The following is a 23,787-nucleotide window of genomic DNA, read 5'->3' as shown; positions in this document are numbered from 1 at the left end:
AACTCCTTCAATTTAGCCGGTTCCATGCGATAAGAGACCACGACAAGGGGCTTTGCTCCCAGAGTCAACTCTATCTTATGGTCGACCTCACATCTCGGTGGCAGATGCTTCGGCAGTTCCAGAGGCATCACTTCTCGAAACTTCACTAATAGTGGGGCAAGGGCCAGCGGCACTGCTGCTTACACCTTCTCTTCTTCGGTGCACATAGCAACTAGGAATGTCTGCTCTCCTCACTTGACACCCTTCTTCAATTACATAACAGATAACATTGAAGTCTGGCCTCTAAGATTAAGGCAATGCACAATGTGCAAAAAGTTTTGCCCATGATCGTCAATGAGTTAAACTTTGACATCATCATTACATTCTATCTGCGAAGAAACTTCATGCCAAAATCATTCGAAAATCGTCTAGGGTCTCCACTAAGAAGTTGGCTTTGCCGACCCAACTCCCAATTTGGATAACCACATCACTTGCTTCACCAAGGATGGGCATGGCTTCAGAGTTCACTGTCTGGATAGACCTCTGCTTTGACCCGGGCTTCAAGCCCAACCACTCTGCCTCTTCCTACGAGATAAAGTTATGCGTGGCCCTGGAGTCTACCATTATTGTAATATATTTCTCATTTGCAATAACTTCAAGATACATGAGTTCTTTTCTAATTGGTATGCTCTCGGTTGCGCAACTTTAAACAGCGTTAACCAACTGCATGACTCTCATCCTTGGTAGCATGACCTCGGTGTTGCTACTCTCTGCCTGCATTGCATTGGCCTGCCTGTCGTCCTTCATGAGGTGCTTTGGACATTACCCTGCGATATGTCTATCGCAATAAAATTGATAGGTCATAACCCGACCTTTGTTGTCGTTATTGTTGTACTTCTTGTAATTCTGCTTCTTGTCAAAATGATGTTGGGTCGATGATTCACCTTTATTGTCGTGTTGATCCTTTTTTATTGCCTTCATGGTTCAGCTTCTTCCCAACCTTGGTCGATGGAGTGAAGAGCTTGCACTGAGTATCCACTATGTGCTTAGTTGTCACATACGCATCTTCCAAAGTCTCATGATTGCTCCTTTCCACTTCGGACTGTGCCCATGGTTGTAGTCCCACAATAAACCAGTTGAGTCTGTCTTTATCTGTAGAGTTGTTGCTGCCTTCACCTTGAGGTTCTCGGCTAATACATTTTGATTGTCCAAGTAGTCTTCCACTTGGAACAGAAAGTTCTCCATGGCCTTGCTGTCTCTAGAACCATTAAACTTTGTTGGCCTCGGCACATCTATCTTTGATGGCCTATTGCCATTTTCGCTATTTAGGGTCACCGCCCGCTGCAAAGTGTGGTTCTTCAACCGAAGCTCTCCTACTTCAGTCTGCAGGGTGGTCATTGTCGTATTCAGCAAAGTAACTTGTCTCATCAGCAAGTTCACCTGTTCTCGCAGGCTTGTTACCTCGTCGTTCAGTCCTCTGAATGACTCACATACACATGAAATTGCTTCCTCATGTGAAGTCACCTCATACACTAGTCTATTGATAGTCTTGGCCATCTTCTCATGGGCCCGAGGTGAACCCATATCCTCGGTCTCGGCGACTACCTTACCTTTGGTGCTATACAAGTTGTAATGGGGTGCCATGATGTCTTGCTCACAAATTGTGATTTGTCGACGGGTCTCTCGACACTAACTCTGCAATCCCTTGCCCAGCTTGAGAACGGACTTTGGTACCACTTGTCACGGGCCTATTTCTTCAATAGGCCAATGCAGCACGATGGTCCTTCCTTATCGCCACAAGCTTTCTGGTCGCTCTCTTGCACTCTCTATTATCAAAAGCTTTTGCAGCGGCAAGCGAATGATCGAAAGGCTTGCAGCGGTAAGCAAGGACTGTCGCGCTACACTGGCCTATTAAAGAAATAAGCCCATGACATCTTCATCCATGCATAAAATAAATGCGAACTTCCTCATCCACACATAAAATAAATGTGAACTTTCTCATCTTCGCATAAAATATATGAAAAATGATCGTACTGTATGGTAAATATTAGGGGTGGCAATCGTGTCGGGTTGGCGGGTCGACCCGACAGGTTGTCGGGTCAACATACCTCAACCCGAACCCGACCCGTTTATTAAACGGGTCGGCTGTGGCAAACACGAACCCGGCCCGTTTAATAAACGGGTAACCCGACACGACCCGCCAACCCATTTAATAAATGGGTTGGGTCGGGTAAACGGGTTCTCAGGTTCGCGGGTCAGGTTCGCGGGTCGGGTTGGCAGACGGGTTGGCGGGTCGGGTTGACGGGTTGACCCGACCGACTAACCCGTTTATTAAACGGGTCAGCCGGGTTGGCGGGTTGGCATACCCCCAACCCGAACCCGACCCGTTTAATAAACGGGTTAGGCGGGTCGACCCGTTTATTAAACGGGTTAGCTTAAGCCCAACCCAAACCCGCCTAAGAGGCGGGTTGGCGGGTCGGGTTGGCGGGTCGTGTCAGGTTTTTCCACCCCTAGTAAATATGACACATTTTCTAAAATGCCCCACAATTTTTGCTATTCTCTCTATGTCTAAATTGTAAATATCTATTTTTAAAAGGACCTTTTTGCCCTTCTCATATGTGATTTCCTAAATATATGTGAATTTCCTCTCAAATATGTGACTATTTTTTGCAGAACAATCTCTATTGTCAGATTTGTATCTCACTAATTCGATGTCAAAAACTTGTGGTTTTATAGTCGCTAAAAAATTGAGACATATGTTTATAACTTTTCTATTTTGAGTCAGAACCGAAAATACCTCTAGGGTTCCTATTTCTACATTCTAAAATCGAAATAGAAGCATGCTCTATAGATTTGAATAGGCATGGTTATGCCTTTTCTGTCTGTTTTATGCTATTTTTTAGCCACATGCGCTGAAAATTGAAAAAAATAGAAAACATGATAGAAATAGATCAGGATGTTAGTTTTCCAACGCCACCAAGATCACCTTGATCTGATGAGCGATTGGGGAGAAACGACTTCTAAAAGATAGACTATTCAATTATTTCAGTCTGTAGAGCATGCTTCTATTCCGGTTTTGGAGCTTAAAATCGAGAACCCTAAAGGGGTTTTCAGCACTAACTCAAAATAGGAAAATTATAAGACTATGTCTCATCTTTTCAACGACTATAAAGACATAGCTTTTCGACATCAAAGTAGAGAGATACAGACCTAAGAACAGAGACTATTCTGTACAAAATATATATATGATTTTTGCATGTATTTTCTGCGATTTAATCTTAAATATAAGTGGTTTCCTCCTAAATATATGTGATTTCCTCCTATATATGTCATTTTTCTCTAAGACGTGATTTTCTCTTAAATATATATGATTTTTCTCCTAAATATATATGAATTTTTTCCTTTATATGTAATTTTTACCTAAATATGTGAATTTTCTCTTAAATATATGTGATTTTCTCCTATATATGCAATTTTTCTCCTAAACATGTGATTTCTTCATAAATATTTGCAACTTTTGTCCTAAATATATGTAAATTTTCTACTTTATATGATATTTTCTCTCAAATATATGATTTTTATGAATGAAAAATTGTATATATAGGAGAAACTCCACATATATTTAGGAAGAAATCACATATATTTAGAAGAAAATCACATATATAAGAGAAACTCTACGTATATTTAAGAGGAAATCATATAAAATATATGCAAAAATTACATGTTAAGGAGGAAAATCGCATATATAGGAAAAAATTACATATATAAGAGAAACTCTGTATATATTTAAAAGAGAATTGCAGAAAATATATGTTAAAAATGCATATTTGAGAGAAAATCACATATAATTAGAAGGAAAATCATATATATTTAAGAGAAAATCACATGTTTAGGAGAATAATTGCATATATTAAAGGAAATCACATATATTTATGAGGTAATCGCATATATAGGAGAAACTCTACATATATTTAAGAAGAAATCGCAAAAAATATATGTAAAAATCACATATATATTTTTTGTAGAACAGTATGTTCTCAGGTATGTATTTCTTCTCTTTGATGTTAAAAACTGCATTTTTACAATCGTTGAAAAGTTGAGACATAGGCATATAACTTTTCTGTTTTGAATAAGAGATGAAAACCCTTCAAGAGTTTTCATTTTTTAGCTCTAAAACCAAAATAGAAGCATGCTCTGTAGATTAGAACAATTGTACAGTCTACCTTCTAGAGGACGTTTCTCCCCAACCTCTCATCAAATCAAAGTGATCTTGGTGGCATTGGAAAACTAATGTCTTGATTTATCTCTCTATTTTTTTTTCTCAATTTTTAGCACGTGGCTGAAAAATAGCATAGAACTGGAATAAAAGGTGCAACCGCACTTGTTCCAATTTGCAGAGCATGTTTCTATTCTAGTTTTGGAGTGCAAAAATGAGAACCCTAAAGAGGTTTTCAATTCTGACTCAAGACAAGAAAGTTACAGGCCAATGTCTCCAACGACAATAAAAATATGAGTTTTTTACGTCAGATAAAAGAGATATAGATATGAGAACAAAGACTGTTCTGTCATATATTTGAGAGAAAATTTACATATATTTAAGAAATCGCATATGCGAAGGGAAAAAGTTTTTTTAAAACTAGATATTTATGATTTTAGACATGGGAAGAATAGCAAAAATTATAAAGCATTTCAAGAAATGCATCATATTTGCATTATAGTATGGTCATTTTTCGTAAAATATATGCGTGCATCCTCATCCACACAAAAAAAATATGCAAATTTCCTCATTCACGCATAAAATATATTAAACTTCCTCATCCTAAAAAAAAAATCGTGTGAATCTACCTTTTAGTTAGTGAGTGCAATACAGTTGAAAAGTTTATCTTTCACAGTACGTTTCTCCCAAACCACTCATTAGATCAAGGCGATCTTGGTGGCATTGTAAAGCTAAAATGTCGATCTGTCAAATTTTTTTATTGTTTTTCAAGATTTTCAATGTAGGTGGCCAAAAAATAACATAAAACAACTTGTTGAAAAATCCTCTGAAAGATAAACTATTTGGTTGGTCTAGTCTATAGAGCATGCTTCTATTAGGGGTTTTGGAACTCAACAACGAGAATCCTAGAGGGGTTTTTTTGTTCTGACTCAAAATAGAAAAGTTAAAAGCCTGTCTCAAATTTTCAACAACTATAAAAAACAAAAGTTTTGATGTTAGATCAGAGCGATATAGATCTAAAAATAAAGATTGTTCCATACAAAACTATCACATATTTAAGAGAAAATTCACACATATTTAAGAAGTCCGCATGTACGAATGGTAAAAAAGACTTTTGAAAACCAAATATTTAGGATTTTGGACATAGAGAGAATAGTTAGTAAGGCATTTCAAGAAACGTGTTATTTTTTTCATATAGTACAATTATTTTTCATATATTTTATGTAGACTTTCTAAAGTCCACATATATTTTATACAGACTTACTCAAGTTTGCATAAAATATGAGGACTTGAGGATGTCCGCATATATTTTATACGAATTTGAAGAAGTCCGCATATATTATATTCAGATTTTAAGAAGTCCACATATATTTTATGCAAACTTGCTTAAGTCTGACTATATTTTGTAGACTTTCTCATCCTCACCTATGTTCATTGTTTGCATGTTTAAGAGGAACAGTGTTTACGTTTCTTTTCAAATTACTCATCAAATCAAAGTGATCTTTAGTGACAGTGAAAAGATAACATTTCGATATGTTTCTTTTCTTTTTTCTATTTTTTTTATTTTCAATAAGTGGCCAAAAAATAACATAGAATAGACAAAAAATATGCAATCCTAAAAGGTGCATAGCATGTTTCTATTCAAGTTTTGAAACTCAAAAATGAAAACCATAAAGGGGTTTTCTGTTCTGTCTGAAAACATGAAAATTATGCATGTGTCTCGGTGTCTCAACAACAGTAAAAACACAAGTTTTCAACATCTGATCGAAGAGATACAGTTATAAGAACAGAAATTGTTGTGCAAAAACTAGTCACATATTTGAGAGAGTTTGCATATATAAGATAAATTCAAATGTAAGAAGAGTAAAAAAGTCTTTTTAAATCAAAATATTTGTGATTTTAAACATGAAAACAATATAAAAATTTTGTAGAGTTAAGGAAACACAGCAAATTACCCATACATTACGGTCATTTTTCAATAACCCCTCATAACCCAGTCATTCACCGGAAGATCCAGCAAGATGTCAGTAACTAAGCTCGATGCTGATCATATCTAGATTGGCAAACCTAGACTGGGTACTTGAATTATGGGTTGTCACTCTTTTTTTCTGCATATTTATATTTGTTCTATTCTGCTATTATCGCTTTTGGCGATTACTTATCACCCACTCTTAATAAATTTTTACTCTTCCTTGAAGAAACTCTCATTCAACCTAATTCAGTTGTCGAGTTAAATGAGATAATTACACTTTTTTCTTCATTATTTCAACGAGTTCTGAAACTTTATAAGAAACACGTTTCTGAAATATATACGTGTGATTCTCCCAGGCATAAAAATGAGCTTTGATTTTGTAATTGTCATTCTCATGTTGAAAGAATTACAGTTTCTTTTCTAAAATTTATGTTTTTATTATCAAATATACCTGGATAAACATCTCTGAAATTTTCGATTTATGTAAAACAGACTAGAAAAGCTTTCCTGATATGTTGCTTGAAATGCAAATGTATGGTCATGGAGAACTGGTTGATTACGGGAAAGACAAAAATTGTTATATACAGAAGGAACACAGCTGCATAGTGCATAAGCAATAAAAGGAGCCCAACTTTGCCATCTTTCCTAAGTCACCGATCTTGAGAGATAGTGCAACATTACACTGGCCTAGTTATTGGCAAGATACAAGCAAATGCAGTAGGAAAAACATGATTAAAATCAGCGAACTGGTTGGGCTTCAAAAAGAGCACAGCTGTGAGACTTCATTTCATAACTAGATCTGCAGAATTTAGCATAAGATCAGTAGCCTGTGAGAGCACAAAGAATAGCTCTATGCCTTGTTCACATTAGCAAAGTAATATTGACGTTCACAAAGAATGAATAGCTTTGCACTTGGTCAAGATTAAAAAAAACAAAATGCCAGAAAGAAGGCTGAGCTTAGGAATCTAACCTTTCAGCCTGTTTATCAAGGGGACCACCTTTCATTGAGAAAAATGCTGGATATGGAAGAGCGGTATCAACTAAACGAAACCTAGAACAGGACATGATTTGTATTGATTAAGACAATGGAATTTGTTTGACCCCAAAAAAAAAACCCTACAGGTAAACCATATCTTGCCTAAAAAGGTTGAACAGATGTGGAAGTCCCCAAAAGGCAAGCATACAATCATATAAACAATTACTGTTTTAGAAGTGCATCATCCATTTGTTTATGTTTCTAGAGCACTATCTGCTTTGGTGTACTATTGATTTCATCTGTGTTCATGCCAGTTTCCAATTTTATCCACATAGACTCTCTCATATTTCTTGTGACTACATAGCTTTTTTATAAGATAACATAAAATCAAGATTTGCAACAAAAAAACAAAAAAATTTCTAAAGGGCATTTTCACCATTTGACTAGTAAAACATGAGGGCCCCAATTCAAAGTGCCTCCTCACCTCCCCCCTTCTGTATGGGTCTGTTTTAAGAATCTAAAGGATCATAAAAGAGTACTAAAAGATGAGTTCACGTATAGTAATTTATTTAATATCATTCATGTGATGCCACTATGAGGCAACTAGACTACAAGAAATGATTTAGAAATGTAAAATACTGTGCATTTTTTGAAACATTTTTTCAAATAACTGTTTGTATTTCCTTGATTAGAATATCCTGAGAACAATAATTGCAAATCTTTTCAATCCAGAGAAATGAACCTAACAGTACTTTCTGGAGTGCATCAACACCAGCATGCAAAACAATTTCATTATATATTATGAAGAAGGAAAATCATCTAGAACACGGAGAATCAAACAGAAGCTGTAAGACTAGCAGAATTAGAAAATTTACCATGCCAGTTTCTCTGGAAGTTGTGGAAGATCAATCACTATGGAGGTTTCACAAGCATTGAAGGCAATGTATAGGTCTCCAGCAATCAGATTTGAACCTCTCTCACCCTTCTCTTTTTTCAACCTGACAGAAAGGAACTTTCTGCAAGAGTCTCACCAAATTAAATCCACATACATGATTACATATATGTGAAACTTATACACCAACTAGACTATTAAGGGAAGTATCAGTACATCAAGCAGATTACTCAAATTAAAATATTCACATTTGATAATCAGTTCTACAAAAAAGAAAAAGCTTTGGATATCAACTCTTTGTGATGAAACCAAAGAGGGAACGTAAGTCACAGATGCACAGCTGATGACACTTACAAACCGATTATGAACAATAGACTAAAACTTAATGCTTGACCCTACAGTTGAACATGTATGAAGGCATTTAGATGTGGCCAACATCATGTCTGTGGATATATATATATATATAATGAATGTCCAATAGAAATAAATGTAATAATCTACAAGCTTCCATAAACCTTAAGTTACCTTAAGTTAATTTATTTTATATGACATATGTGCCACTTGATAACATTTATGGCTGGTCAACAGATCAAGAAGATTTCAAGCTTCACTATACAATATCCATTTCTAGGAACATTAAGTGAACAGGTTTACTGTCTTAAAGTAACAATGCAGATAAAGCCATAACTATGCGAAGGAAAATACAGGCACATATAATCAGCAGATCCATTATCCTGTTTTGCAACTGAATACCTCAGCTTGAAAACAATGAAAAGAGACTAGAAAAGTGGGATCAGTGTTTTTTAAAATCATATAAAAGCACTCAATTTTAGGCATAGCACTCACAGAGGTCAGAAAGAGGGTTTACCAATGCTGGGTAAAAGCAGCCACATCACAGCTGCCTCAGCCTTTCATTTTTCACCTATTCATTTTATTCTCTGATTCAATATTTATGCAATCTAGGAGCGCTATATCAACATCTAAAAACTACTAGCTTACGAATATAGAAAGTATTCAAATAATCGGCTGTATGTCAGGGATATTGTTAATAACAGATAATGGTTAAACAGTGATTTGCAACAAATAACAAAAGGCGAATTGGAGCAGCTAATTCCAAAAAGATTGTGGCCTTTATGACATGTACTGGTTTCCCCCATTCTGAATCACAATTCTAGGCAGCCTTATTACTTGGCTTTAAATGAACCATATCCATAATGCCCGTCCTTATGACATGTCAAAAAAGTAGGTTTCTTTAAAACCTGGCTTTGGAAAAAAAAAAAGGAAACCTGGAGCAAAATTTTGTGAAAACCCTGAAAGCCTAGTTTTACTGTTTGGATGACAAGCTGTTAACAAGTAGTTCAGTAAATGCTGCTCAGATGATAGTTAACCTAGTTTCGAGTTTCTTTAACCTAAGCTTTTTTAAACCAGAATAATTTTTTTAGGTTTTAGAATCCTCTCTCTCTCTCTCATATTAAAATATTAAGACAAAGCATAATGAATATATCCCATACCCACAAATAGGATGTTCTCTGCATTACATTTTACATATGGCCTTTTAAAAGAATCAGTTGCCAAAATCCTAGCGTGTCCAATGTGTACAACACAACACAGTCAGACAGCACCAAGTATGCTGCAAGTCACCCTAGACAGCTTTGACCATGTTTGATGAGGTCAACCTATGTAACACAGACTCTTCTAATAGGGCACCGCACCCATGCGAGTGCGACACTTGGACACGGCTTCTTTTGTGTCAGGTGAAGTCAACCACACCGAGGTCCATTTCTGTCCGAAGGTATATTCAGTTAACCCTAACCAAGTCCAGTTTTATCTATATTATATATATACATAAATGCATACACATACACTTAGTGTTGACTTAAAGCTGTTAAATTTTATATATATATATATATATATATATATATATATATTATTGTTAGATTTTATGAAATCCAAAGTTTCACCATGCGAGAAAAATGAAGGAATAGAGAGAGAGAAGGAGCTGCTGAGAAACCCTTGATTCCCAATACAGGAATCAGGAATCGGCTGTCACTATTCTCATTATATGTTTTCGCTAATACAAAGTTTATGGTACTAAAATACCCTTTTACAACGTAGAATAATTACAAATATGCCATTAATAAAATGTGTCAGCTTGTATAATACATGGACACGGGTCTAGACCATGGTTGTCAGTCGAGGAAGTGGGAGCGAGAAGCGATACGAGAAGCAGGAGCGGGAAGCGAGGAACTTTCAAAATTTTAGGAAGCGGGAAGTGTTAAAATACATGTAATCAATATATATATATATATATATATATATATATATATATTCAATCATACCCGATAGGGGTATTTTAGTCATTTTACATGTACCCAATAGGGGTACTTGTTTTTCTCTTTTTATTTTTTGCATTTATTTTTTTATTTTCTTTTTTATTTTCTTCCTTTTTACCCACTTAAGGGGGCCCCACCATTGAGTCGTTGGGGCCCCCAACTGTCACATTTGTGACCGTTGGGGTCCCAACGACTCCATGGGAGCCCCCTTTGTGGCTCTTCTTTTGAGGACATTTGGCCTCCCCCTTCTCTCATTTTATTCGAATAAATAGGGGTGAACCCCTTTGTATATTTTTATCCTAGAGAGCTCCCTCTCTTTCAATAAAGAGGCATTTATATTTTGTGTTGTGTTGTCCCTTTGTGGACTTGGCTATTATCTCTTTTGTTTGTCCGTTGGTGGACAGTGTAAGTGCTTATAGCACTATTTGTACTTCCGCATATCTCATTACATGGTATCAGAGCCTTGTGTGTGCTCTTGGTTTTTTATATAACTAGTTGACTAGTTAGATTTTTTATTTTGTATCTCTCTTTCTTGGTTTATTTTCTTGAGAGAGGTTTAAATGGAAGGACAACAAAAGATTGATCTCTCTTTCAAACTTAATGGTTCCAACTACATGATGTGGGCCGCCACCATGGAGAACAACCTCAAGGGTAAAAAGCTTTAGGGATACGTTATGGGCACCATTCTGGAACCGCAACTCCAACTCACCAAGATGGATGGTGATAAAAAAAAAGCTCTTGAAGGAAATGCCCGCATGAAGGCCATTGAAGATCACCAATCTAAAGTGGAAGATTGGGAAAGCAAGCATGCAAAGATTCTTGCTTGGTTCATGAACAATGTGGAGCTCAAAATTTGCGCCAACATCGCTAAATTTCAGATGGCTAATGAAGCATGGTTCTTTATGAAAGGTATGTATACTCAAAAAGACCTTGCTCGTCAATTTTTTCTCCAAGAAAAAATTCGGACTATTAAGCAAGGGAAAATGAGTGTAAGAGATTACTTTAGCACTGTTGGACCCTTATGGGATGAGCTATCTTTACTAGAACCAAAGTGGGTTTCTAGTGTAGATGTGGAATTAAGAAGAGAACAAATGGAAAAAGAACACTTTTTCCAATTTCTACATGGGCTTAGGCCCGAATATGAACAAGTTAGATCTTCCCTTCTTCATAGATCTAAGCCTCTTCCTTTAGAAGATGCCATAACCGAAATAAGCCAAGAATAAACTTGTCTTGGCATGATTAAGGGAGGAGATGAAGTTTTGGCCGTGTCTAAACCCGGCAATCATGTGAAAACCTATAAGCCTCCATACTTTGGGAGGCAAAATAACTATAATGGCAACTATAGAAAAGCCATTTGCCATCGTTGCCAAGAACCGGGTCATATAAGACCTAATTGCCCTAAGCTAAATGAAGCACCAAAGAATAAAGTTGCCTCCGTTGAAGAAATTACTCAAAAGAAGGAGGAAACTATCAAAGGGAAGGAGTCTTTCTCTCTTGCTCAACTATCAGAAGCACTTCAAATTCTACTCAAATCGCCATCAACCTCGAGTGTCGCCATAGCTTCTTCTTCTCCTCCAGGTATGTCTTCTTGGATTCTTGATTCAGGAGCTTCCTTTCATATGACCCCTCTTGAAAATAGGCTTTCTGATTTATGTAATAACTCTAAAAACTCTTATGTTTCAATCGCCGATGGTACATCTTTACAAGTAAAAAGTTTTGGAACTTTAAATTTTTCCAAAGATTTCTTTGTGCTAAACGTAAGAGTGGAATCTCAACTTAATTTAAATCTCCTTTCTGTTTCTCAAATATGTGATCATGGATGTGAAATCTCCTCAACTAAGGATTGCTCTATTCAGGATCTCCGATCCGGAAAGCAAATTGGGCAAGACCATAGAAGGGGAGATCTCTATTATATGAGCAACTTGAAACTTCCCACTAACTCTTTTTGTAATCATGTCCAAGATAAAAATATTGAAACTTGACATCAAAGACTTGGACATCCAAGTTTCTCAAAAATGTACTCTTTTCCTTTTGGAAAGAAATTTTGTAATGAGAAACATTTTGTTTGCAAAAATTGTATTTTTGAAAAAAATGAAATCCTCCTTTTCCAAATCAAACTTTTGTGTCCAAAAGACCTTTTGAGTTAGTCCATTCGGACGTTTGGGGCCCTTCTCCGATCATATCGAAAGGAGGATACTCCTATTATGTTACTTTCATTTATGACTACACTAGATATGTGTGGATCTATTTTCTCAATTTAAAATCCAAAGTCTTTGACTTCTTCAAGAAATTTCATATGATAGTCAAAACTCAATTTTCAAGAAAATATCTCTACTCTTAGATCTGATTCGGCTAGAGAGTATCTATCAAATGAATTTCAAAATTATTTAGAAACAAATGGAATTTGTCATCAAAGATCATGTCCTAGGACTCCTCAACAAAATGGTCTAAGCCAAAAGAAAGCATAAACACATTTTGGAAACCACTAGGACACTTCTTATTTCCAAAGAAATTCCAAAAAGTTTTTGGGCCGAAGCCGCTTTAACTTCAACTTGATAAATAAAATGATATTTTCATCCTTACAAAATACATCTCCATATGAAAAACTATTTGAAAGAACACCCGATTTCAATAGATTAAGAATTTTTGGGTGTAAATGTTTTGTCCTTACACATAAAAGAGATAAATTATCTCCTGAAGCTATTGAATGTGTTTTCTTAGGATACGGAGAAAATCAAAAGGGTTTTAGATGCTTCGACCTTAAAAATAACAAACTATATGTATCCAAAGATGTAACCTTTTTAGAAAATGAAAATGGTTTTGAGAAAACTAATGCTATTGACGAAAGCGAATATGCTTTCTTATTTGATCTTCTCTCTCAAGAAGATGGGACTCCTCAAGAAGAGGAAGTCTCTAATGATTTGTTGAATGATCTAGAGGATATTCCTCTTAACAATGTTGAAAATGAAAGTGATAGAACCATCCAAACCTATGTTAGGTGTGGTCAACAAGCTCCAATGAGTGCCTTAGAAAAATACTCTCAAGGTTCCAGCATAGAAGAAACCTCTTTAAGGAGATCCGGCCAAATCTTCAATCCTCCTAATAACTTTGTTTCCTATGAGTCTCTAACCCCAAGGTATAGAGTGTGTCTAATTGCGTTACACTCTTTTCATGAACCTTCACATTATCATGAAGCTAAAATCATTCCCCAATGGGTTGAAGTCATGAACTTAGAACTTAGTGCCCTTGACAAGGCAAAAACTTGGGAAATAACTTCATTACCCACTGGAAAGAAATCTATTGGATGTAGATGGGTCTTCAAAATTAAAACTAAAAGTGATGGATCATTAGAACGCTATAAAGCCCAGTTGGTAGCAAAAGGATACGCTCAAGAATACGGTACAGACTATGAAGAAACCTTCGCGCCCGTAGCTAGAATGACTAGTGTTAGGACTCTTATTGCGGCTGCGTCAGTTAAAAAATGACCTATTTATCAATTAGATGTTAAGAATGCATTCTTAAATGGTGAATTAAATGAAGAAGTTTACATGGATCCTCCACCAGGAGTATGTATTGGTGAAAATAAGATTCTCAAACTTAAAAAGGCATTATATGGTTTAAAGCAAGCTCCAAAGGCTTGGCATGATAGATTTAGCAATGTAATGATAAGTTTGAATTTTCGTTCATGCTAAACTGACACTGCTTTATTTGTGAAAAGTGTTGGGTCATCAGTAGTTATTCTACTACTTTATGTTGATGATATGATCATCACTGGAAGTGATGAGCAAGAAATCAATGATATTAAGAAAGTTTTAAAAGAAAACTTTGACATGTCTAACCTTGGTTTCTTGAGATAATTTTTAGGAATTGAAGTAGCGTACTCTCCTAAGGGTACATTCTCTCTCAGATGAAACTTGCTGCTGACATTTGTTCCAAGTCTGGTATCTCCGATGATAAGAAGACAGAAACCCCTGAAGTTATCAATGCAAAGCTATGTCACATGGGTGCGGGTGCGGGTGCGGGTGCGGGCGCGGGTGCGGGTGCGGGTGCGGGGATTCGGCACTTCCAAAAAACCCGGGTGCGGGGTGCGGCAGGGGCAAAAATGTCAATATATATATATATGGGATCGGGATTCCCCTCCCTTACGAATCTATTTTTTTTTTAAAAGCAGCTGTCTGCTGCTTTTTTAAAAAAAAAATAAAGCAGTTGTCTGTCAGCTGCTGTCAGCCAGCTGACAGAGCTGCTTTTTTAAAAAAAGAATCCAGCTGCTGTCAGCCAGCTGACAGAGCTGCTTTTTTAAAAAAAGAATCCAGCTGCTGTCAGCCAGCTGACAGAGCTGCTTTTTTAAAAAAAGAATAGCAGCTGACAGCTGCTGTCACAGCTGCTGTCAGCCAGCTGACAGCTACTGTCACAGCTGACAGACAGCAGCTGACAGACAGCTGTTGTCAGCTGCTGTCAACAGTTTTTTTTTTTAAAAAAAATTCGCAGCATAGGTGATAGGGCAAATTTTTTTTAAAAAAAAAATCCAAAAAAAAAATGGACTTAAATGATCCTGGGTGCGGTCAACGCACCCAGGATCATTTGACCGCACCCGCACCCGCACCCGCGTCGAGTCGCGTCGACGCGGGTGCGGCACCCTGCTAGCCGAATCCCTGTGACATAGATGCAAAGTTAAGGTTGGAAGATGGAACACTCCTCGAGGATCCTACTCCCTACCACCAACTTATTAGGTCTCTGACCTACTTATCCATCACTCGGCCAGACATAGCTCATGTCGTTTACTCAGTCAGTTTCAACATGCACCTACAACCGTGCACATGAGTGCAGTCTTAAGAATAGTCAGATACATCAAAAACACCATAACTAAGGGAGTTTTTCTTTTCTCTTCTTCATCACTTGATTTAATTGCTTATACTGATGCTGATTGGGGAGAAAATCCCAATGATAGAGTCTCAACTATTGGTTTTTGTGCTTTCTTAGGTGACTATGATTTCTTGGATGCAAGAAGCAGCACAAAGTATCATTGTCCTCAACAGAAGCAAAATATCGTGCTATGGCCACTACAACCATGGAACTTGTGTGGCAAAAAAGTCTCCTCAGTGATATGGGCATAGTTATCTCTACTCCTTCGAAGATGTGTTGTGACAACAAAAGCGCAATCTATATCGCAAGCAATCACACCTTCTATGAGCGTACTAAACACATCGAGATGGACTGCCACTACGTTCGTGATGAATACCTAAGAGGAACCATAGCACTGCCTTACGTTATTTCCGAGTACCAGTTGGCGGACTTCTTCACTAAAGCCCTTGCAGCTCCCCGTTTTATGTTCCTTCTCAGCAAGCTTTCGGTTATATCCCCGTAAACCTTGAGGGAGGGTGTTAAAATACATGTAATCAATATATATATATATATATATATATTTAATCATACTCGATAGGAGTATTTTAGTCATTTCACATGTACCCAATAGGGGTACTTGTTTTTCTCCTCTTTTTATTTTTTGCATTTATTTTTTTATTTTATTTTTTATTTTCTTCCTTTTTACCCACTTAAGGGGGCCCCACCATTGAGTCGTTGGGGGCTCCCAACGACTCCATGGGAGCCCCCTTTGTGGCTCTTCTTTTGAGGCCATTTGGCCTCCCCCTTCTCTCATTTTATTTGTATAAATAGGAGTGAACCCCTTTGTATGTTTTTATCCTTGAGAGCTCCCTCTCTTTCAATAAAGAGGCATTTATATTTTGTGTTGTGTTGTCCCTTTGTGGACTTGGCTATTATCTCTTTTGTTTGTCCGTTAGTGAACATTGTAAGTGCTTATAGCACTATTTGTACTTCCGCATATCTCATTACAGGAAGTGTGGGACTTAGAAGCGAATCACGAACTGTCTCGAAAGCGACCTAGGAATTGAAAAAAGAAGGAAAAAAATTTAAGAATGAAAAAAAGGAAGAAGCGAGGGGGAAGTGCGCTTCCCATAAAAGGGAAGTGCACTTCCCAAAAAAAAAAGATGCTTATCTACGTGTTTCGGAAGCGTGTCGTTTCGCACTTCCAAAACGTGCTTTGGGGAAGCACGCTTCCCCACATGCCTAGGTGCTTCCGGTAACTCTGGTCTATACCTTGACCAGATACACATATACATGTTTTTTCACCCTCCCTCAAATTGTGCATGGTTTTGAACCATGAACAACTTGCATTTTAATATCCAAAACCTCTTTAGTCAATCCCTTGGTGAATATATCAGTCACTTGATTAGTAGTTCGTACAAATTTAGACTCAATATCCTTATCTTCTACCTTTTGTCTCACAAAATGTTGACCTATTTCGATGTGTTTGGCACGGCTGTGATAAATGGGATTGAAGGACATACTGATGGCACTTTGATTATCACATAAGAGAAGGGACGTGAGATCAATTTCCCCACCTCTGTCAGTAAGTGCCTAATCCATGTAGCTTCAGCAGTGGTGGCTGCCATTGACCTATATTCGACCTCTGTACTTGATTTAGCAATTGCCTTTTGTTTCCTACTACTCTAGGATACCAGATTCATCTCAACAAAAACATAGTAGCCTGATACCGATCTGCGTTCATCTGGATCTCTCGCCCAGTCTGCATCAGTGTAAACAATAAGTTCATGTGTATTCTGCCCATTTATCTTTTTTTGTACAAAAGACCATCCCAATATTTCCCTTTAAGTACCGAAGTATTCGTTTAACTGCTTCCATATGCCCCATACGCGGCTCATGCAAGAACTGAGATACCTAATTTACTGAGTAAACAATATCAGGTCGAGTGAAAGTGAGATATTGTAATAGTTTTGCACGCACATCTTCAAATTTGGGCAGATCAGGTAAACACAATAAAAAAGTAACAATCATATTATAGTCAGGACCCAATCCACTTAGAGTTTGTTGTACCATATCTTTATCACTCATTGCACACCCCACAACTGTTAGTTGATCTGTAATGATCTTCATTTTGTTCAAGTACTCCATGATAGTCATGGTATCATTTCTCAACATCTGAAATTCTCTTTTAACAAACACTATCTTGGCCTGAGAAACCTGTGAATATGTCTGAACCAGTGTTATTAAAAACGTGTCTCAAAGCGCAAAGAGCACGCCTCGCCTCAAGGCGAGGGCCTTTGTGCCTTGAGGCGCTGGTATAAAGCGTAAAAGCCTAGAGGCGTACGCCTCACACGCCTTGAGGCGTACGCCTCGGGGCGAAATGCGCCTCAATGTGAGGCGTATGCGCCTCTTTTTGTTGGTCAAATGGGGGTCAAAGCCCCCATTTGACCAAAAGTTAGATGTTATTAAATCAGGGCCCCAACCCTAATTAGGATCGGGGGCCCTAATTTCTCATTTTGTCTCGCAGTCTCTCTCTCATCTCTCAAAGTCTCTCTCTCGTCTCTTGCAATTTCTCTCTTGTCTCTCGCTCATCTCTCTCTCGCATGCAGTCCCTCACTCATCTCTCGTAGTCCCTCACTCGCCTCTCACTCATCTCTCTCTCACAGTCCCTCACTCGTCTCCCACTTCTCGTCTCGGTGTCTCCCACCTCTCTTCGTCTCGTCTGTCAACCTAACCCGAGCTTGGGTTTCGGAAGAAGAAGAAGAAGAAGAGAGGTACATGTTTTATATATTTGTATATATTTTTCTTTTCTGTTATTTTTTTGTGCGAAATTTCAGTCTGCAGTTCGGTTGAGTTCTAATCTCCTTTAGCGTTGAAATTTGGGTGCCCTGTTAGTACCTGTAGTAGCAACAACATCAGCAATTATGCCATGTTCTCTTTAGGTACATAAAACAATTGTAAAATGGATAATCAACAAATGACAAAGTTCAAAACATCCATTGACAATGAAAGAAAGGTTACCTACAACTTGAAAACGCTTGTTCATGTCTTGCTTATTACCCGAACCAAAAATCCTGATTCTCACAAATGAACCAGCAATTTTGTCCTGGAATTTCTCCAGATCATCTAGCAAATCCTCCACCAAGTTCCGTCTCAAGTAAATTAAGTTTATGTTGTGCACATTCACTGCTGCATAATCACTTAGATTAGCCTGTGGTATACTCTCATCGGTCCTTTTCTTAGTTCTACGTTTCTTATCTGACCCTGTCTTAGCCATTGCACTTCCCTCAATCTCCACTTGTGCAGTCTCATCATCTACATTTCTTCCTTGGATTTCATTCAATGGCACTTGAGAAAAAGTCTCCTTTATAAGAATGTGAGACTCGATAAGTTTTAACATTTCAAAATGCCTAACACGAGCCTTCCCAAAAAGATTTTGGAGCCTTGCATCACAAATTATCTGGCACTTTTTTTAATACCACGACAATATTTTCTTTCAAGATAACCTTAGTGGCAGAGGTAATATGATGTTTTCTTTTTATGGTTTCAACAGCTCGAGAACTTTTTTCCCAGAAGGTGAATTCAGCAGCATTAGTAATAAAGTTGGTGGGTCGAAGCACCCTATTAGCAATCTTTAATTTTGCATTCACTGCTCATATATTACAGGATTTCAAGTTCACTTGAAACGCTGAAATAACTTTTTTGTTCATTTAAAAGTTTAAGCACCATGCTCTTTAAATTGTTTGGCAAGTACAATATCGAGATTGTATAAATCTTTTATGGCTTGGAAAATTTTATTATTTTTGTAGAGATTAGAAGGAGAAAAGAAGTTGTATACTCTTAGTTTCCAAGTTATATATGTTAAATCTTATTGAATCTGAATTCATTGGATTATATGTTAATTTCATATTTTTTCAGTATTTATTTGAGAATTTTTATTTCTTGTTGGTTGTTGCTTCATCAATAAAGCATTTTTTTTATTTATAATTTTAGATATTTTTTATAGTTTTTTTAAGTTAAATTTTTTTTTGAGGCTTACACCTCGCCTCAAATTTTGGTGGAGCGCCTCGCTATGCCTCAACGCTTTTCACAACACTGGTCTGAACTAATCTGTCCCAAAGCTGCATAGCTGAACAATCATCTAGAATTGCCACAAGCACCTCTTGTGACAATGTAGAGGTGATATAAGCAGCTAACGCCTAGTCCCTTTTCATCCAGGTTATAAATTCTGGGTTTCTGACATATACTGTGGTAGATGCTCCTTTATTGTCCCTTTCTTCTCGTGATATAAACTCTGGAGGGACTGGAATAGATCCATCCATATGTCCCGAAGATTTGATTAAACTAGTTGGTCTGAATAAGTATTGATTCAGATATGTTAGTTGATCGCGATGAGTAATGTGAAATTAAAGGAATATAACACAGTCAGATCTGCTCGAGAGAGAAAAGAATGAAATTGAGGAGATACGATCAGATCTGATCAAGAAGAGATCGACGAGGTTAAGAAATAATAAAAACACGATCAGATTTGACTCTGGTCAGATATGATCGAGCAAGGGTTGACGAGGTTAAGAAGCAACAGAAAATGCAATCAGATCTGATCAAGAAGAGGATGCAGAATGAGATTGGGAATCGATTGGATGTATAGATAAATGAACAGAAAGGAAGAATCAATTTTCTGACTTGGGAGACTAAAAGATCTCTCTGGACATACCTTTTGGAAGCAATTCCAGATCCAACTCTAGCATGGCTCTAATACCATGTTAGATTTTATGAAATCCAAAGTTTCACCATGCGAGAAGAATGAAGGAACAGAGACAGAGAAGGAGCTGCTGAGAAACCCTTGATTCCCAATACAGGAATCGGCTGCCACTATTCTCATTATATGTTTTCTCTAATACAAAGTTTAGGGTACTAAAATACCCTTTTACAACATAGAATAATTATAGATATGCCATTAATGAAATGCATCAGCTTGTATAATACATGGACACGGGTCTGGACCCTGACCCGAAACACATATATATGTCTTTTCATATATATATATATATATATATATATATATATATATATATATATATATATATATATATATATATATATATACCCTCCCCGCACCCAAGGTTTTTTAAAGTGCTGCATCCACACCTGCATCCGCACCTATGTGACATAGTGGTCAACCAATATTGACTGAACTAGGCACGATAAAAAAACAATATCAAAGGTCACCCAGCATTGAAAATATAGCATTGAAAATATTAATTTTTTGAAACATTGAAATAATAGGCTTCTCTTTTTAGTCAATATGGGTCTAAACTTGTACCCTTTCACCTTATATGAAAAAGAGAGCCCATGAGTCTCTTTTTACTCGAACTGGACTAAGTTTGCACTTCAATGGTTTAAAAGTTGAAATTCTTTATTAAAGAACATCAGATGTGCCTAGGATGAGAGGGAGAGGGCATTTATGTTTGCAACACGTGACAGAGTGTACAAGCCCTATCACGTTGGGTTTGGTTTAGGCCCCAAACTAAACGTCAGATTTTGCATTATGCTTAAAATCATCAAGTTTGCTAACAAATCATCATAACCCAGCTCTTTACTGACAAACAATCCTATAAAAAGATATTTTAAAAACTTTATGAATTTAATTTTATTGGACAACAAATACATTTTTGGTTTGAAAATTTTATTACATAATATCATATATAAATACATATCCATACCCTTGTGCCCCAACTTTTACAAAGTCCTTGAATCAATGTCTCATACTCATGTTGTTTCAGTATCTAAATCTGTATGACAGAGAAAATAATATTTCATATGAAAGAAATGGAGTTTGTTCATAGCATGCATTTTCAACATATACATACTGCACTATTAAGAAAGATCCCGCTAATTCCAACAAGGAGACGCATACATTTACAATCATTACAAGCTGGAAAAAAAAAACTGGCTTAGTTTTCTCACTAATCCAAATAAAATCATAGAAAGATCAGTAAGAGATATCAAGAACAGAAAAAGCAAATGGAAGACACAAATGAGGAAATCATAAGTCCAAGTAACAGATATATGAGAAAGCAAGCTAATTAAACAACAGAAGAAGCTGGTAACACTGTTGAGTATTTTGGTAACTTCAGAAACGGATTCTTCTAGAAAAAAAAATCAGAAATTGGTAACACTGCTGAGTATTTCAGGTTGGTATCTTGGTGAAGTTGCCAGAAACCAACATAGCAAACAATGAAATTCACGAATATCATATTCAAGCATCTCTCACTATGTTATACATGTCTGTATAAGAAATAAAAATGGAACACAAGTATTACGTATGAATAATTTCATTAAGGATGAAATTCAAAAAAATACAAAGAACCTCACTACAAAACACTCACAAAGAACCTAAATTTACCGATCACTCTCTAGCACTCACTATGCACACACACTCACATATTTATAGGAGAAGAGGGAGGAAAGGAGAGATTAGAGAGGAAAAGGAGACCACACTAGTCCAATGGCTAGATTTCTAGCTGTTGGACTAGTCAACCATGGTTGACTTAAAGTATATATATAATATATATATATATATAATATATAAATATATACACATGTATATACATACATTACATATGTAGAAATATATAATATGTATACATAGTTATACATATATACATATACAATACTATATATTATGTCACACGGACACTCCATTTTGCCCTCTGTACCTGTGTCAACACAGGTTGACACCTGGACACGCCATTTTACCCTCCGTACATACAAGTTTGTATTCAGTTTATGATTTATAATTATATTTTCAGTTTATAACTTTATATTTTCAGTATATAATATATATTTTAGATGTTGCATATATATTTAGATTATATTCAGTTTATTTTGAATTTATGTGATATTTAATATATATATATATATAGTTGTGTCCCCGTACCCACATTTTTTTGAATTAGCGTGTCATACCCTCCATACCTGTACCCGCACCCGTACCCAGGTGACATATATTATATATATGCAAAGATATATATATATATATGTTAGTTTTGGATCATGGATCCGACCCGCACCACATTCCAAGGATCCATCTTGGGATGCGTGGGCGGTGGCATGTTTGTAATTTGTTTTTACTTCTTGTGTAATGTCATACTATGTACAACACTTATAAATAATAAGTAAAAGAGGGAAACCCTATTGCCGCCGACCCCTCTCTTCCCTCTCTTCTCTCTTTACCTCATCTCTAACCCTTGCAGGTGGATATTTCTGACATGGTATCAGAGCACAGGCGCGGAAATCAATCATCTAGAAGGCCTCTAAAGACCAACACGTGCTGCTAAAGGACGTAGGTTTATTTCTGTCCCTTCTTCATAAATCAGTTTTTGCTTATTTCCTCCTTTTTTTTAATCCTCTTTCACGTCATTCCAGTTTTTCTTTTTGGTTCTTCTCATTCTCAATATTTCTGGTACGCACGTCTTAACATCCCGAGTTTTTGTTTTTCTCCCCAAAATATTTCTGATTCTTTCCCTTTTGCTGGCCGAGTTTTTGTTGTCTCCCCAAAATATTTCTGATTCTTTCCCTTTTTCTGGTTCGCACGTTACTATTCTCTGTGTAACGTGTGTGCTGATATCTTTTTCAGCACACAGCAGCATTGTTGCTTCTTTTTCTCTGTGTAACGTGTGTACTGATATCATTTTCAGCACACATCAGCATTGCTGCTTCTTTTTCTCTGTGTAACGTGTGTGCTGGTATCATTTTCAGCACACAGCAGCATTGTTGTTTTCCTCTTTCTCTGAATAACGTGTGTACTGATATTATTTTCAGCACACAGCATTGTTGTCTCCTCTTCAATACACTGTTAGAACAGTTTTGGCTTCTCATTCTTCATATAATCCATGGATTTCAAGTTGAACCCTAGTTTTCTTACTCACCTCATGACCCACAAGTTATCTCATGATAACTACTTACTTTGGAAACGTCAGATTGTGCCTTTTATTCGCAGTCATGGTCTTTATGGGCATCTAGATGGGCGATCACCCGCCCCACCTACACATATCATGCAAGAAATAACAGGTGAAGATGGGAAGGCGAGTCAACTTCGAACCACCAATCCTGCTTATGACATATGGGTACAACGGGATCAAACATTAGTTGCTTACATAACTTCCACACTTTTTGATCGTGTTTTACAAACTATTTCTGATGATCAATCTGCTGCCGAGTTGTGGAATGGACTAGCTCATTCCTTTTCTCAGGTTTCTGAATCTCGGGCTTTGCAACTCAAGTGGCAATTTCAATCCATGCGAAAAGGAAACAAATCTATTACAGAGTTCATGGGGGATGTCAGGGTTATTACAGATCAGTTAGCTGCCATTGGAAGTCCTGTATCAGATAAGGACATGGTACAACATGTATTAGGTAGCCTTGGACCTGAATATCGCATGTTTTGCACAACACTCCAGGTTGTCTCAGTTCTTTCATGTTTTGATGATCTTCAATCTAAGCTTTTGCAATATGAGGTCAGTTTAAATCAGGAACACGCGTCAGATGATACTCATCCTGTGATGATGGCACATA

General features: G+C 36.9%; 1 protein-coding gene across 5 annotated transcripts in view; it reads right to left on the bottom strand.

Annotated features, from left to right (window-relative positions):
- Positions 1-6,645: 6,645 nt before the first annotated feature.
- The window catches only part of DBE1 (debranching enzyme 1), a 170,901-nt gene continuing 153,759 nt past the window's right edge, over positions 6,646-23,787 (bottom strand). For 4 of the 5 annotated variants that reach the window (XM_090003691.1, XM_090003692.1, XM_090003693.1 and 1 more), the window contains 3 exons: positions 8,019-8,159; positions 7,138-7,218; positions 6,646-6,966 (listed from right to left, as the gene is read on the bottom strand). In XM_090003691.1, coding sequence (XP_089859817.1) covers positions 6,906-6,966; positions 7,138-7,218; positions 8,019-8,159 — 283 coding nt within the window. In that variant the 3' untranslated portion in view covers positions 6,646-6,905. The remainder of the gene's footprint in view (positions 6,967-7,137; positions 7,219-8,018; positions 8,160-23,787) is intronic. The other variant, XM_090003694.1, reaches the window with a different exon arrangement.

Source organism: Nuphar pumila, chromosome 4, assembly GCF_984573655.1.
Source record: "Nuphar pumila chromosome 4, dmNupPumi1.hap1.1, whole genome shotgun sequence".
NCBI classification, from domain to species: Eukaryota; Viridiplantae; Streptophyta; class Magnoliopsida; order Nymphaeales; family Nymphaeaceae; genus Nuphar; species Nuphar pumila.
The sequence above is the reverse complement of the archived record's forward strand: the minus strand, read 5'-3'. Positions and strand labels throughout refer to the sequence as shown.